Raw genomic sequence first — 18,406 nt, forward strand, 5'->3', positions numbered from 1 at the left:
TGAAAACAAATGGGTTTTTTTAGCAGTGTGTAACCGAAATATGGAACTAAGTGATTTTCAATTGTTCCGGAGTGAAAACTTCATTTTTAAATGCTGGTAGCTGGTTATAACCGGTTAATTTGGTTCTGATATGTTTTTCATGAAACAAAAAGCCAAAGGGTTTATCACAGTAAATGTTTGGAAATACACCACTTCATGTTGCCTGAAAAAATTAAACATGTTCTTTGATCCGGAAGGACCGCTACATCACACACTTCTTTGCCTAATTGTCTGTTGTGGAAGTTGCATTCTATGAATGAAGACCTTTTTAACAAATATGTATAATTACTACATATAATGTATATGCATGGCTAATCCAGATACAAGGAAAACAAAATTAGAGTAAAAAGTACATTTCTCAGTTGATTATGTATTATTCTTTGATATGATGTATTAATACAGATTTGATACTGCAGGGATATGAGAAGCAGATCTATAAATACAATTATTCTTAATTGTTAATTAACTGCTTGTTATGATTTTTATGCTGATATAAATCTATCACACAAGAGACAAAAAATAATGCTTACTTTGGTGAGGCAAGTGGCTTATTCTGGGCTTGCTTTTCCAGACCAGGTCGCTTGTTTCTCTTGCGAAAGATCTGGCAACACTGCAGTTGGTATTTCACCCACCCCTTAGCACAAAGTACTATCATTTAAATAATAACGTTTTTAATGTTTTTTATTTTGTTCTAACCGGTAACCTTTTGGAAAGGAGGCTGCGGAACTTCGGAACTGGAATGAAAAAATATATAATTTGTTTTGCTCAGAACAACATTTCGTTTTTAGTCCCTGCCTTAAATTATTATTTTTTTTTTATAAAATCAACCTACAAATGACTTGCTGGAATAAGAGAAAGTATGTTAACAAAGAAAATGTTAGACACTTTATGGCAAAAAAATCCCATTGAAACAGCAGACACTAAACACCTGAAAGCCATGACTAGTTCTCTAAAGTCATGTTTTGCCCATGTTCTGCTGTCAATACTCAAGTCATCTTTTTAAGAAACAAACTCAATTTCGTTGCACTCACATTGTACCTGAACTCGAAAGTGGACTTGCATCTCTTTTCCAATTTAGCATTACCATGGTCTCAATTTACATTTATTGCAGAATAGTAATAATATACTTAATTATTACTATTATTTTGAAAATTCAAAATTTGGTTAGGCCACTGATTTCAATTATAATCTGAATGTGCAGACCTAATTAGAGGCAGAGAACTATAACATTTTTAATAAGAAAGCACATATTGAGTATTTGGTATGGTACAATTACACATTTCAATGAAACCTGGCAAAATGTTGATTTATCTTGAAAATATATTGTAATACTGTGCAGTAATTTATATTCCAACTACTGCAACTTATAAAAGTTCTATAAAAATTCTTCTCACCTTGAGCCGCTGATGGTCAACCACAAGATCAGGAGTTGGCAGAAACTGTGGAGGTTCCTCAGGTCTGTCAGTCAACAACTCATGCTGTTTTTCAGGTGGACCTTTCCCACATTTCTTCCCTGTTGATGATTCTATTAAACCATAAGCACAGATATATAAGGAAAGAACACCAACCTCAGCACACACACACACACACACACACACACACACACACACACACACACACACACACACACACAACACACATATACATACATATATAATAGTCACTAAGAAGAGATGAGTCTTCAGGGTGTGTTTGTAAGTCTTGCCAGGAGAAATGTCTGCAACAGATGGTGTTTTGAAGATCAAGTGTGGAGTTTTTCCCTAAATTGTGATTCCCCCTTGAGTTGACTATCAATACAAGGAATTGTTCATTAGTCCTGCATTTATACTGACATCTGTTAAGAGTAAGAGGCCAATAGAGCTGATGGGAATTCATTAAACTAATTAAAGGTTTTTAATTAAATAAAACTTATCTGTCTATCTATTTCATTTAAGCAGTCCTGTTGTGTTTTTTCTATTAAAGATACATTTCAAAAGAATTGTAGTTTCTAAATTATGTATTTATTTTATAAGAATATTCCAGGTTCAACACAAGTTAAGCTCAATCGACAGCATTTGTGGCATAATGTTGATTATAACAGAAGTTAATTTCAACTCGTTTCCTTAAAAAAAAAAAAAAAAAAGTTACAGTAAGGCACTTACAACGGAAGTGAATGGGGACAATTTTTGAAAGGTTTAAAAGCTGAAATGTGAGGCTTAAAGGTTTAATTAATTCTACTATTAAAATTGTATTCAATTTCAGGGTTATTTTGTCATTGCAATAATGCATTCACTTCCATTTTAAGGAACTTACTGTGACCCAGATTTATCTTCTGTCAAAAAAAGTTATAACAATTCAAAATTAATATTTGTAGTCATCAACATTATGCCACAAATGCTGTCGATTGAGCTTAACTTGTATTTATCCTGCATATTAATACATTTCTTAAATATGCATATAATATACAAAACAATATCTTAAATGTACATCTAATATACAAAACAATATCACAATTATATTGAACATTTATTAATTAGTACTTTGGTTTTTGTATCATACAAATTCTACACCCTACCATCTTTTTCATGTTCTCCATCACACAACGTTCCCTCCACTGCAGTCACAGTCTCCTTTGCATTGCATTCTGGGGCAGACGATTTTTTCTGCTCTGCTGGTTTCTCCTCAAGTGCAATTCCTTTAATAGAGCCCATATTTGCAGTCACTTTGCTTTCACCTCCCTCTGTTTCTTTACCATGGGCCTCACTGTCCACACTGTCCATAGACTCGTCTCCATTCACACACTCCTGAGGAGCAGGGACCGCAGGGGCTTCTGTCAGCTCCTTACCGCTGGAAGCCTCCCCCATGGAGGTCTGGTTGGTCTCATCTTGGCCCTGAGAGTCTGGAGCAGTTGTTGGCTCACAGGAATTCTCCTCCTCTGTGGAGATGGCATGTCCGTTGGCCTGCAGTGGGTGTTTGTTAGGATGGAGCTCCATGATGTCACAGGAAGACTCGTCCTGAGTGAGACAAGTGTCACCTTGTGCTGTTGTAGTGGAGTCATCTGCCCCCTCCTCCTCATCTGGGTCTTCATCCTCCTCTGCATCCTCCTTCTTATACGTTTTTTTCTTCCTGATGATGCCCCGCCCCCATATTGGTCTCCTCCGCAATTTGCGCTTTATGTTATCTGAAAACACACAAATGAGAAACATAAAATAAACAAAATACACTCCCCAAGCACTTTATTAGGTAAACGTGTACACCAACTTATTCATGTGATTATCTAATCAGCCAATCGTGTAGCAGCAGTGCAATGCTTTTTGTCCCCATGTGCACTTGCAAACTGTAGTCTGGCTTTTTTTATGGCTGTTTTGGAGCAGTGGCTTCTTGCTTGCTGAGCAGCCTCATGTTATGTCAATAAAGGACTTGTTTTACTGTGGATATAGATACCGGTCTACAGATTTCCTTCAGCATCTTACAAGATCCTTTGCTGTTGTTCTGGGATTGATTTTCACTTTTCGCACCAAACTATGTTCATCTTTAGGAGACAGAATTAAAGAAAGGCTACGTGGTCCCATGGTGTTTACACTTGCAAACTATTGTTCGAACAGATAAACGTGGTACCTTCAGGTGTTGGTTTGGGGGGGCAGAAAAACATAAGGTGAGCATTGCCTAGCATTCAGGAGGCCATGCTTAAAAGTTGTAATTGAAAACAATAGAAGGCAGCGCAGATGTGCACCATATATCAGAGCTCAAAAAGAGTGGGCTCATTTTCCCTCCTCCGTCTGCTGGTATTTCCTTTTGGGCTTTCATTGACTGAGCAGTCACACTATTCTCAAAATAATGGACTCCCAGCCCCTCTCCTTCTATTCTAAATACAGCAGTTGTATTTTTTTTTATGCATGTATATAATCGGAGAGGTTGATTGCAGAACACTTGATGCTTCGGATGTAATCAGAATGATCAGGTGAGGTGAGATAGAGAAAGAGCGTGAATGTGAAGTATAAGAGAGAGACCTTGGAGATTGCCATCAGATGGAAAGAGTGCAAAGGGTGAAAAGAAAGAGGACGCATAAGAGAAAAAAACATTCCCATTATCAGAGGTGTAGTAAAAATGTCAGGGTGAAAAGGCTTAAGGTTTAACACTCAAACTTTAACAGGCTTGATTCCACAAATTCCTTTGTCGATTCCACCGTACTGAAGTCTGGGATTATACATCTAGGGTTCAACAGTTGGATTGTTACTGTCAGGACCCTATAAAGTAAGTTTGCATGTCATAATGCCAAAATTTACTTTGGTTTTCTACGTGACAAAGTCTCATGCACAGTATGTGTGGCACCAAATTCTTCATCAGCACAGTAAGCATAAACGGATCAATATTTTATTCCTTTTTTTACCTATTGATCTCCTTAGGTAAAAAAGGAATAAAGCTGGGCAAGAAGTTTGACCAATACCCTCCCCTTTAGCCACCTATCATTCACCTGAAACAATCACAGCAAATAGCATAGTGATAAGGTATATTTTATGTTGCTCTCCTCCCCAAAAACCCTCTTCTCCCCAAATACCCTCTTCCCCATCTCCATACCACCCTGGTTCCAGGCCCACTGTCTTTAATTTTTACACATTGAAGGATAAGTTATATCGGAAAATTTGCATTTGTATTGCGAGGACAAGTTTATTTATATTTTATTATTTACAATCATCCATGCTATTATCTAATCAGCCAATCGAGTGTCAGCTGAGCAGTGCATAAAATCATGCAGATATGATTCAGGAGCTTCAGTTAATGTTCACATCAACTATCAGAATGGGGAAAATTGTGATCTGAAAGATTTGGACCGTGGCATGATTGTTGGTGCCAGATGGCTGGTTTGAGCGTTTCTGTAACTGTTGATCTCCTGGGATTTTTACGCACAACAGTCTCTACAATTTACTCAGAACTGTGCCAAAAAAAAACACCCAGATAGCAGCAGTTCTGTGAATGGAAATGCCTTTTTGATGAGAGAGGTCAACAGAGAATGGACAGACTGGTTCGAACTGACAAAGTCTACAGTAACTCAGTTAACTACTCTGTACATTTGTGGTGAGAAAAATATAATCTCAGAATGCTATTGTGACGTGCGGGCCGGCGCTATTTTGGCGGAACGAGGAGGACCTACACAATATCAGGCAGGTGGTTTTAATGTTTTAGCTGATCGGTGTATACTGTTTACACACACACACACACACACACACACACACACACACACACACACACACACACACACACACACACGGCACTTCAGTGCGACTTCAACCACTGGAGTTGCATGGATTACTTTTAAGTTGCCTTTATGCTTTTGGAGCCCTTAATTTGAATTGTATGGATCTATAGAACTGAGATATTCTTTATTAAATCTTGTGTTCTGCATCTGGGATGGCATGATGGTGAGTAAACAAAATAATATGTGTGTGAAGTATTCCTTTAAACCGTTTTCATCAAAACATTAGAACATTAGAGTAAAAATTAGACAATTAGAATTGAGAAAAGCTATGCATTATCTGCAAACTGAAATTCAAAGCATAGACAAGACAGTAGTACTTGTGCTGAGAACTTGTGTTATGACACAATTCAGCTACAGCTACAATGACAGTCCAGATTGAAATGCTTGTGTGTGACAACTGATTGAGAATACAAATGAAAATCAAATAAAGCAGAACTAATGAGCTCCAATCTATTAACATTTAGCAACCGTGGAAGAAATCTGTGTGTAGCAAGCAATTTACACAAAGGTGATTTATTTTCTCAGTTGATGTTTTGCTTTTTCTTTAGTGGCCACACATGAGACCTAATTTGACATTTCGGCCAAATCACAGCACACAATAGCCGTGATTCTCTCTAAAGAGAGCCCAAGCAGTGCATAAAACCCTAATGATGCATAATAACGTCCACAAAAGCTCAGTCTATCTGTGAGCATTCAACCAGAACTGTACTGTACTTATGATTGGAAAGGGACCACAAAGAAACTGGAAAATGCCAAGATGGTTGGAATGATTGAAAAGGGAAAATAGACAACTTGTACAGTACAGCTTGAAGACATATCGGTGTGTCCAGATTGCTGTCAGTCAAAGAAATGTAGAAGTTGCATTCAAATAAAGTTAATGCAATCCCCAAGACATTACAAGCTCCCTTAACAAAGCTTCAAAGTAAGTTACTTTCCTTTAGTAGCTTGCAATGTAGCTAGCTACTTTTCCAAAAAGGTAGCTTGACTGTAATATAAAAATAAAAGCATAAAAGCAGTTTTGGGGAAGCTTCAAAACTGTAGCTTCCCCAAAACAGCTTTTATGCTTAATTAAATGCTAAGCTTAAATACATTTAATGATAATTTCCACTAGCCAAATCTCTAACCCCAAAAGCAAAAAAGAAAACAGTAAAATAACTAAATATATAATCAGTCAAGTAGCATCGTATGGATGACATTTATGCTGTCTGTTTAAGATTTTGGAGCTTCAAAAAAGATCTGATCACCATCCACTTGCAGTTTAAGGACATAATGAGCCAAGGTATTTTTCTATTTTTCTTCAAATGTGTTCTGCTGAAGAAAGTCATCCACACCTGGGATTCATGAGGGCGAGTAAATTAGATAATTTTCATTTTTGGATTAACTATCCCTTTAAAATCATACAAAGTCCAGTAAACAAAAAAGCAAGCTAAATAAATCTTTGGTATGACAACTTTTGCCTACAAAACTAATTATCCTAGATATACTTGAACACAGTTTGTCTTAGTTGTGGGAAGATAGAATGTTCCAAGCGTTTTGGACAAATTGCGAAAGTCCTTGCATCTATTTAGGCTGTCTCAATTGCTCCTGTTCTTCATGTAATCCTAGACAGACTCAATGATTTTGAGATCTGGGCACTGTGGGGGCCATACCAACTGTTGTAGGGCTCCTTGTTTTCTTCTATTCAATTATATTTGCAAAGGGAATGTTGAAATCTAAAACTGATATTTCCTACTGATACAATAACAGCAGAATCATAAAAAATATTTGTGAAAAATATAAAGCTGAGGATTCGGATAAAGTTCTTCATTGGCATACAACACAGTAGAGAAGTATGGCTATACGGACGCAGAGTATGCCTATGAACAAAGTGGCAAAAAGTCAGAAAAGACAAAAATAAATGTTAAAAATTATGTCATTCATATTATTTCCATGTAAATATTTTGGGTTTGGTGTGAATAAGCGTTATTGTGCACAGCTTACTTAAATAATTCTACAAAAATTCTACGACTACCTGAATAACGAATATTCTCAGAAAGCTGCACAGGCTTCCTATCTAGCCAATAAGTGTTTTATTTATTTATTTATTTATTTTTCTCTAGCCTGCATGGCAACAAGAACTAGATGAGATCTTAAGCTGAAGTTCTGTGATACTGAGGTCACGTTGATCAGCTTCAGGTCACGGTGGCACTGGGGGACGGTGAGGTGGATGGAAGAGAGGCAGCTGTTATCCACTGACGGATGGAGGGGTCTTGACTAAAGCATCTCCATCAGAAACCACAAACTTGGAGAAAGAAAACAAAAACCCAGAAGGATGGAGAGAAACAGCTCGCCATGGAAAACTTCCTGCAAGCTGAGATTTTCACAGTCTTGCTGGGTTTGTGAATTGAAGAGGTGTTGTTCCAAAGCTCAGAATAAACCAAAACACAGGAAACATATTCAGGAAACAGAGATGCAAGCGTGTGAAGTAAAAAAATTACATAAAAAACTGAAAAGAATGGGCAAAGGGGGCGTGAAACATGAAAAAGAGGGCCGAGGGAGATGTCACCTTTCTAAACACCGTGATTACTCATAGCTCAGCACTCCTACCACAAACAGACGACCTTTACGGTTACTTCTATGGAATTGAAAAATCCAGGTGCCACCCCAAAATCTTCACTATGATTGGCCAGCTCCAAATTTAGAGGTGGGCATTCAATAACGCCAGACAGAACCTTGTTGGTTTAAAACGGAGCAGGAACTGAAGCATTGTCAAGAAATGACAGGTCATTTGGTCAACACGCAGAACAACGCGTACAGTCGTGCAAAATGAAATACGGCTTGAACACGCACTATATGTTGTGCAGAATTTCATATCCACGTGAACGTGACCACTGAAGAGCACCCGTGAAGCGGGCTTGATAAAGTCAGTTGACGGAGCATTTTAATATAAACAATGGTTCCATTCACTCCAAACACCGCACAACATTACGACAAGCACTAAAGGTGAACAGACCAGTACTCTCAAAAATCCCTTTTCTGCCCTGCCAGCTAGACAAAAACGGTAATGCTGTAAACTAATTCTTCGTCAGAATTCTTATTCTGACTAAAACCCATTCTGGGGTGTGTATTACATCTGCGTGCATCAGACTGCAATTCGTCTGTCAAACGTGAGGATATCTTGTTTACTTGAAATTATCTGCCTAAAAACAGATAGCTGCAAGTTTTTTTTTTAAAATAACCATAAGATACAATGCCATATTTCGGCAGGTTCTTCATCATAATCATATTTTTGAGTCAATGAAATGAATAGGCCTCTCAATTATTTTCATTTGCAGAAATGTGCGTCGTTGCTTTTATTTCCTTTCATAATGTAATGCATTCAGCCTAATAGCCTCTTAATAAAAGTACAATTCAAGTTTTGATATCACAACAGGAAAACAGTTTTAATGTCAAATAAATGTAAGTAGGCTAAATGCATTAACTACGTAAACACATTTTACAGCATTGTTAAACTAAATAATCCTATTACATTTGGCATTCCCAGAAAATGGTAATACTGAAAGAAATCCAGGACAATGTGTAGCCTATGTCTATGATACCACATATCTTTCAAATCTTCTGTCACAAAATAAAAACAATAGCCTACTTGATAGTATTACTTCATGCCATTTTATCTTCATCTCTCCAAATCTCTGCAAAACTGCACAGAACTTATTGTGTGTTCAATTTGAGGAGATGCACTGTTCTTAAACGGACAGTAACCATGTTTTAAGAGATGCTTACATTTAGTCATTTAGCAGACATTTTATTCAAAGTGACTCACAAATGAGTAAGATACAACTCTTAATTTAAGAGTTGTGTGTTTTGCAGTATTAATAATTAATTTTAAAATAATACAGTTTGATATATGCAACATTTACTTTTGGCCCACTGCCCTCAATCAAGCTTGATTTTTCACCATTCATTAGGAAAAAGTTTGGGCACATCTGCCTTAGTGTATTCTTTACTCATTTAGCATCTAACGCTCTCATCTATCACTATCATCACTCTCTCCATCCATCCATATACCTATCTACACATCTACCAAACAATCTACCTACTCACTGTCTCCTATACACCCATCTATCAATCCACCCAACTATCATCTATCCACCCATCGATCTACTCATCCATCCATCCACCCACCCATCCATCCGTTCGTTCACCCATCCATCCGTTCGTTCACCCATCCATCCGTTCGTTCGTTCACCCATCCATCCATCCATCCATCCATCCGTTCATCCATCCGTTCATCCATCCGTCCATCCACCCACCCATCCATCCAATCAATCCTTATGTACCTTCCCAAACTGAATGATTTTCTATAAATAACAAGATCTAGTAATGATTCGTTTTCATGATATTAAAAGAAGAATGTTGCAAACAAATCCAAGGAATTAACAGATGCCATTGTCATTAAGGAAAAGAGCGAGTGAGCAAGTCAGAGACAGAGTTCAGAGGTCAGCAGTAGGCAAGAAAAAGTTTTTCCCACAATTCCCACTTTTAAATAATGCATGGGAATTGTTGGAGCATGAACACACACAGTCCCAGACGGTTGATACAAAAGTGTGTGTATACGAGTTGGTATGTGGAGGAAATGCTCCTCTTGAAATAGCTCAGCACTTTGTAATAATTAAAACTGCCACCGCATGCATATTTCATGTGGCGCCAGGAAAATTTAGCCTCGCCCCCACCAGTACCTGCCAAAACAGCATCTTCACTTACATTTATTAAACAGTGTGATAGCACACAAACACAACAGCTGCCGCTTTTACAGATCTGTCTTTAAGGGACATCTTTTTTCCATGATTACTCCCATGGAGCAACACTATGAAAACTAGTTTAAGATTAGTCTGGTCTCACTAGTGTTCATTGGGTTAGCAGAATAAGACAAATCATTTGGTTAAATTATGTCCAGAATGGATAATATGAATATTTAAGCAATAAGGTATAAGAGGCCATGTAACTTTATGAATTCATGGCTAAAATGTGTTGTAAGGAACTACATACATTTGAGTGCCTGCAACAACCTGTTTAGCTGTGACTATTTTTTACAATACAACACAGCCGAGTATTTTATGGTATTCATAAAATTGTGAATTTTTTTTGTGAAAAAAAATTTTTTTTTTGGCGCATCCGTCATGCTGGCAAAAAACGAGTGTCACGTTCCATTTTGTGCAGCAAGCGCTGCCACTACAACACAAATTAAGTGGTTTAGAATGTTCGTGTCAATGCGTCCAGTCTAGACAGCCTCAACCCTTTGTGGCACGGCACGTCGCATCAACGGACGCACCTGGTGTAGACAGGGTGCAAGACGTTTCACTGGGATATACATCGCAATATGGAAGTAAAGTCTGTCGCAACTTCCACTTCATGTCGACTGTAAGCAAATTTATCAAAAGTCGTCATTGCAATAAAAGATATACACAGTAGAAGATGCTTCGTACCAAAGCTGTTACTATTTTTTCAGTACAACTGGAACTCTACATTAGCCAAACAGCATTCAGGACCAGAACTATCCATTTCACAATTAGATATATATATATTAGGGAGGCTTTATATAATTTTTTATTTATTTTTTTAAAGCAGCATATCTCTAGCAAGGGTTTAATGTGCTAAACTTCAGGAAAAAAAAAAACCTTTATGAGAGAAACTGCATATGAGAAAGGTGATTTTAATTAATAAAATGTTATAAAAGATGAATAAAAGAAGGCTTCATGTCCCTTATATGTCTTGTCTAGAATTCATTCACACGGCTAAGGATCTACTCTTTAGGTCCACTCTAAAATCCTTTTTTAACAGATCCTATCTTCTAAAGGGGATATACTGTATATAATGAGAAACAGGATTATAAAATAATCCAATTCTATATTATTTGGTACCATGAAGGCATCCTGCTTCACATCTCGTCCCCAGTCTAACCAGTCTAACCAGACCATTCATCAAAACAAAGTTGCAAAAATGTGTTGTTCAGAAACCCCTTGTTTTGACAGAAGCATGAATATATTAACATATGACCCCACATTTTCATATCACCGCCAATTCAGCTTTCAGCAACTTGGCCCGCCCTGGTGAACATTGAGGTTAAGTAATCATAATGGAGGACATTTCCAAATAAAATTCTTAACTGTACAGTAGAAAAACCATATTGTTAAGGGACAGAGAGAGGGTAGAAAATAGTAATGTAAAACTAAATTAGGACTGTTTTTGGTCCAAGAACCTTGACTAACCTTATATGTGGACTTGAAACCAAATGAAAACCAAAATCATGCAAAAATATCAAATATGGCCTGTTGGTTTTTGGTTCAACAAGACCAGCTCACTATACCTCATTGTCAATTCTTTTTGGGCTGTACAATGGCACTAATTCAAAGTGTTACTGCAAAGCTGTGTAGGTGTTCCACGCTGTTATAATTATTAAATGATTAAACTTTGTGTTGTTTAAATTTGATTTTTTACCTAATTTGGCCTAAAATCAATCAGTTCCAAAAAGAAATACAAAAGCTGTACTAATTGAAAGAACACAACTTGACAAAAAGATCTAATCCAATATGTGGTGATAATATAGTATAATGAGTGATTTATAAGCAATTTTTATAGGCAAGTGTGACTTTGTGCCATTTTGTACACAATAAAAGTGTTTCAAAACAACTTCCTGGTTAAACATTCAAGCACACTAGTGTGATAAATAGTACAGAATGTTTTCCTGTTTTGTTTAATATTGCCAAAATTATCCAACAAGAGATTTATAAACAATTTATATAGGCTGGGATCACCAAAAGTGTAACAAGGTGAAACATTAACTAGCATTTTCAGGCAAAATAAAATCCTCTTCGGGTCAAAATGACCAAACACATCAAGAGGGTCAATAGAGAGCAAGAGAAAGCAATGAGTCAGATTCAAGCTAAATGAGCTCAATGAAGGAGAACAAAGGAGAACTGGCACATCGCGGAGCCCCATACAGCAGTACAACTCGCACTCCTGTACCAGTACAGCTACAAATGGGTACAATGAGTCCTAGTCAATATTTGCCAGTTATTTGCCAGGGCAGACCTGTCTGAAGCAAAATGGTAAAGCTAAACATAATTATCCATTTCAAATACTGCATCTAAATAAATATCTGAAAGATAAAAAGATAGGTTTGACCTAGATGCACATGCTCTCCACACGTAGTGATGTGGTGCATATGAAGGAGACAGGTTCGAAACTGGTCTAGAACGCATCCAAATTCCTCTCCAAAATACTTTCCACAGCTGAAAAGACCAGGGCAGCATTTCCCAAAAGCATTGCAAGCTTAAGTTGGTGTCAATGGTTTCTACGATCTACTTAGGGTTATGATGCTTTTGGGAAATGCAGTCCAGCATAGTTTGTTACAAGAAAATGTGGTTGTTTTGTATGGTGTTCCCAACAGGCTTCTTGGTGTTAAATGATGCTGAATGCATGATCGCATTAGCCCCAAAAAAGTTAAAATACAAGGGTTTGGGTATATATATATATATATATATATATATATATATATATAGAACATTGTACATTGCATGTATACCGATTCTATTGGCTAGCTTATGAGGTTCCATTTCAGTTAGGGGCCGTTTAACATAAAAAAAGTTCTTGCATTAGAGAAATCAAGGAAGAACACAGAGGGAGAGAGAAAAGATTTGGAGATGGTGAGGGTCATGCCTATGGGAGGACAATTTGTCAACCTGCCCTTTGTCATGCAGTGAAGGTACTTAATGAAGCCTGTGGATCGATCAGCGATTCAGTCCACGCCTGTGGAAATGAAGTAGATCAGTCAAAAGCTTCCTTTGCCCACTGCAGAGAGGAACACATGAACATGCCAGGGGTAATTCATCTCCCCAGTAAGCTTGCTACCTTGCCACAGCGGCAAAGTCAGAATCTAATTCCAGGGAACGTCCATAGAGATAACAACCGGCACCCAAGAAGCACTCTATGGCACAGTTTTAACACTTGGGTGGATGTGTACGTTTGCCTGTCGGTGGCATTTCGCTCAAGGGTTAAGTGCTGCCTGTATGTTTCAATGCATGTTGTGACAGCTGATAAAGCTTTGAAATATAGACCCTCCAAAAATAGTTACAACTTCAAGCTACTTTACAAAGAAGGCCTGCATCTTTTATGAATGAGATGAGATCCACTATCTGCTATGCTGTTCGAGGATGACTCATTGGCTAGCGAACAGGAAATGAGACCATTCCTTTTAGGCTGACAGTACACTGGGCATTCTTCTTAGCCTTAAGGTGCAGCAAGCACTGCTGTCTTGACAGCAAAGGTCAGTTTTTCCCTCAGAACTGGATGAGATGTAAAACAAATTTAGGCAGCTTTTGGTGCCTTATTAGTGATGTATTTGCCATGCTAAATGGTGTGGAAAAAGATACTTCTCAGCAGACACCTCTCAGATTTCATAAACCCTATAAGCTAGTCTTCTTTCATATTTTTTGTACGCTTTTCACCAGGGAAAGGAATCAGCAGGGAAATGATAACATGATATTATATCACTTTGCACAACAAGTGCTGAAATTCCTGCTTTACTTCATCGTAGAGCTATAGAAGTAGTGTAGATCATGGAAAACTCAGTGTCAGAAATCAAAGATGCAAGGGAATAGCATGAATAACTTGGCTCCAGCTTATTTAACCTTTGCATTGTAGCTGTATGAGGAATATGATCATACATCCTAACAATTGATACAAACTTGTAGTCTTGTATGATAATTTTGGTGAAATTGTGATATTTACCAACTTGATCCAGCACATTTAGTCACATGAAAACCCTTGCAGTCTAGTTGTACGGATGATCTGTGCAGATATCCTTGTAAATTAAGTACATTTTTAGACCTATAATATATTCTTAGCTTGCTTTGAGTTTTGGTGGAATTGAAATCAGTGAATTAAGTTGAAGTAATGCTGCAGTATGTTTTGCCATTTTACAGACTCTGAGTGGTGCTCAACCTCTTTGATCCCAAAAATGTTTGATTCTTGCCATTACATTTTCACAATACTGTAATGAAATTCTAATCACAATACTTCAAAATATGTTGTTTTTCATCCACCTCTACTTCTAAACAAGAGTTGGCCAGAGGTCCACCTCTTTTCTCTGTATCCTGGACTTCACCAGTCATGGTAAATGTTCTTCTGGTGATAAGGAGGGAAGCCACTTCTTCTCTGATCAAATCTACTGATAAGAGGCAACAATAAGGTCTTCTTGGCAATCATCCTGGAGAAGTGCTTCGACTTCAGATATATTGTAATCATTTGGCTGGCCTGCTGGGGAGCGTCACCAACCGCTGCGAAGGATGCTTAGATTCCACGGTGAGGTTTATGTAGAACTGCATGATAGAGCAACCACATCGACTACAGAGCTTGGTTTTAATGGACACCATTAGGATGCCGTGAAATCTGGATTAATGCCAAGCTGGGATTGTGATTACCTGAAGCCCAGGGAATGAGATTGATAGAGGGTGAGAGACAGAGAGTCTGGCCTGAATGATGGGGCTTTGAATCATTTATCGCCCTCTTATAGAAAAATCCCAGAATCCCATTTTAGGTGAAATTGAAGGTAAACAAATGAAATATGAAGGACGAAACCACAGGTGGCAGAGTGGGGAATGAAGTACCTTTTTTTTTCTTTTTTTTAAATGCACTATATAGTTAGTATAAATTATTTAATGCTTCTTAAAAAGTTCTAAAAATTGATAAAGGAATTATTAGGATGAAACGTAATCACCAAGTGGAATCAGTAACAGAATAGATACAAATCCTTACAAGCTAGAGACAAAGAGAGAGGGACATCTGGACACTTACAATGACCCTCTACGGCACATTTTAGAATTTGGCAGTTCAAAGCTAGAGTTTACTCAGGCACTAAAGTGTGGACAGATGAGATTATGTCCACCACAAAGTCAACAAACGATTCAAACGGCAAGCAGAACCTCTATCCGTTCACCTGAGACTAATGTCAACGGATCAGATCGGCAGCTAAGTATTTCAGCTGTAATTTTCTTGGGTGGAATTTATTAATTAAACATTCAAAACCTTGATGCAATAGTGGGTCAGGCCAGATCCAATGTTTTTTTAAATTGCAGTTTTGTCTCACACTGCTATGGGAAATGACAAATGGCCAATTCAATAAAAACGAACTGAAGGTGAAATATTCAGTGTTGCAGCCTAAATGATTCAGTGTGGATGAATCAATCAAAGGTCAGCAGGGCGGCACATGTTTTCCTGCACTGTGAGACAAATAAGCACCATCAGACTCGATACACAACCTGCAGAATAACAGGCTATTTTAAACATATTAGATTGAAAATTATCATTCAGACACTGGATTCTTCTTAAAGTCATTGGGCCTATGTAAAAACAAAATGTGAAGAAAGGAAAAATTCTGTTATTGTAGTACCACATAATGGTATATAAAACTGATCCTAAACAGAGTATTAAAAAAAAAAAGAAGACCTTCATAACAGACAAAAGACGATATTCACAGTATACTTATTTAATTTATAGTTTATAAAAAGGCTACATGCATGTGATGATTGAAATCTCCCATTCTCATTTTGCAGAATTAACATTATCAATTAATTGTTTGTTTAAATGAAAATCTACTATGAAAATAGAGTGGTAGTGGCGTAGTGGCTAAAGCACAGGGCTGTTAATCAGAAGGTCGCAGGTTCTAACCCCACGGCCACCACCATTGTGCCCTTGAGCAAGGCACTTAACTCCAGGTTGCTCCGGGGGGATTGTCCCTGTAATAAGTGCACTGTAAGTCGCTTTGGATAAAAGCGTCTGCCAAATGCATAAATGTAAAATGTAAATGTAAAATTCCTAATAAAAAAATTGCAGTATAAACCTGTTTGAACTTCCTGTAAGAAAAACCCATCTACACATATATAGGGTCATTAATGCTGCTACACTTGGATCTTATAGTTATTTGTTTAACTCAGTTGGCCATTTGTAATTTTGCAGTCAATTTACGACATGGTCAATACAGTTTTGACCACTACTCAATCTTTAAAACACTGCATTATGCTACGTTCTTTAGGTAAAAATGATTTCAAGATTCAAGTCCAAACAAAATTTCATTCAGGACACCAAATTATGTTTTTTGTGGTTAAAAGTAAGTGATGCCACTGTATGTTAAATATAGTACACATCCTATTAAAAACTGGCTACATAAAATATTTTGGATGTCTGCATTTATCTGATCCTGTTCAAAAAGGAAACTTCGACCACACAAAACTTAAATTAACTAAAATTAAAACTAAACTAAAACTATACTTACTGCAATTAAAATGTCTGCGAAAAGCTGATTGTGTCAAAGATCAATTTCTGCATTTGAGCTAATCAAGAGGCAAGACATAGGCATATTTAATCATTAAAAGTGTCATGTTACTTTTCCATTCAGAAAATAAAACCCATCCAGCCAAGACATTTTGTGCAAAGAGAACTAGATCTGCTAACAAATTTGCTGAACACGCTGTAAAAATAGCAATTACATGCCACAAAAGACTTATAAGCAATGAATGTGCTTTTTGGGGCTGAGAAATGTCTTTACGAAATTACACAGCATTAGTGCAGGAAAGAAACCTGCCTGTCTCTGACATATTATGAGTAAATGTAATTCCCAATGCCAGTGGATAAATGAGGGTATCTTCATAAAGATAATAGCTAGGTAATGAATGCATTATACCCTGTATTCATAAAGTCACATAAACCTGAGAGTAAACAGTAACTTCCATTAGTCATTTCAGAAAAGCAGTGGCAAATACGAACTCCTGATACTCTACAGAAAAAGAAGCAAACAGCTTGCATGATGGTGTCTCTTGATTTACAGAAATATGCCAATGAGAAGGAAAGCTAGAGAGAGCCATAACACATTTTCCATTTGTAGTACATGTAAAGCTTTACATGCACTTATTTCTTTTGAAAACAATCACTATTTGTGCAGTTCATTTTGGTAACAATAGTGGCACTGAAATCATACACTTTAGCTTTAAAAGTATTTAAGGTAACTGTAACAGGGGTTAAAATGATCATGGAGGAGGCTGGAACTGGCTGAACAGTCAAAATAATGTTTAAAAGGTGCAATATGTAACAATTTTCATGTAATAGTAGCCCTTTTTTTGCCAATGTGTGAACAGCTTTTAACACAACTTAAAAAATGAGACCTTCCCGGACATCCTAGGTTGCCTATTAAAGCCTGTAGACTGATTTTCATGTGAAGGGAGCGGGTCGCTTTTGGCGGGAAAATCCAAAGAATGTGACGTTTATGCTCGCTCCCGAGAGCCTTGCCTCAGACAGTAGCTTCTATTCCACTATTCAACAGCGACAACAAACTGAAACACTAGGTAACATCATCTTAAAGATGGAATCCAGCAAACGTCCGGCTCCCAGTACAACAGCAACTCCTACACAAACTCAGAGTAAGCCAAAAAAAACATTTATCTACTGAATTCCATCTGGCTAAGTGGGAACATGATCGTGGTCAAGTGAAAACCAGAGTGAACATCGGCAGGGCATTTGATTCCTGGAGGGACCCTGAATTGTGTTCTTCTTATTGGACAGGTAAGCTTACATAACTGCAAAGCATGTGAAATATAGTGCCAAAAGGATTGATCTGTGTAATTATAGCTAAATTACAATAACACACAAAATGAATGCTAGACAATGATAATGCAAAAAGCTCCATTCATTAGCGAACATAACTTGGTTATACAGAAAATAGAGAAGGCCCGGCCCTCCTCCTTGTCATGGTAACCTAAGTCAAGGATTTTGCCCTGAAAATTAGGTTTCATGAGATTATGCCCTGTGCTGAGGTTGGACTGTTGAAGTATGGAAAAGAAAACAGATGCCATCTCAACTGACCCCACTCAAACATCCAACTTTTCATGAAGAATTATTGTGTCCTTCACTCAAGACCTAACGGTTTACTCGAAAAAGAGCCCATGCAATCTGCAGACACTTGTCCATGACAAAGAGCTCCTCAGAATGCCATAATAGTTAATTATTTGCCAAAACCAAGCGTGAAAGTTATACCTAAGGTACACCTATCCTTGCTTCAATCCAGATCAATGAGTTGAAATAACAGGCTACTGTTGGTTC

At 37.4% G+C, this 18,406-nt stretch overlaps 1 protein-coding gene across 2 annotated transcripts in view; it reads right to left on the reverse strand.

Annotated features, from left to right (window-relative positions):
* atad2b (ATPase family AAA domain containing 2B) overlaps nt 1-18,406 on the reverse strand; it is a 108,397-nt gene that overhangs the window by 22,450 nt on the left and 67,541 nt on the right. For both annotated transcript variants that reach the window (XM_052098964.1, XM_052098963.1), the window contains exons 25-26: nt 2,594-3,199; nt 1,434-1,564 (exon numbers count right to left, since the gene is read on the reverse strand). In XM_052098964.1, the coding sequence (XP_051954924.1) occupies nt 1,434-1,564; nt 2,594-3,199 (737 nt within the window). The remainder of the gene's footprint in view (nt 1-1,433; nt 1,565-2,593; nt 3,200-18,406) is intronic.

Source organism: Xyrauchen texanus, chromosome 30 (genome assembly GCF_025860055.1).
Source record: "Xyrauchen texanus isolate HMW12.3.18 chromosome 30, RBS_HiC_50CHRs, whole genome shotgun sequence".
Taxonomy (NCBI): Eukaryota; Metazoa; Chordata; class Actinopteri; order Cypriniformes; family Catostomidae; genus Xyrauchen; species Xyrauchen texanus.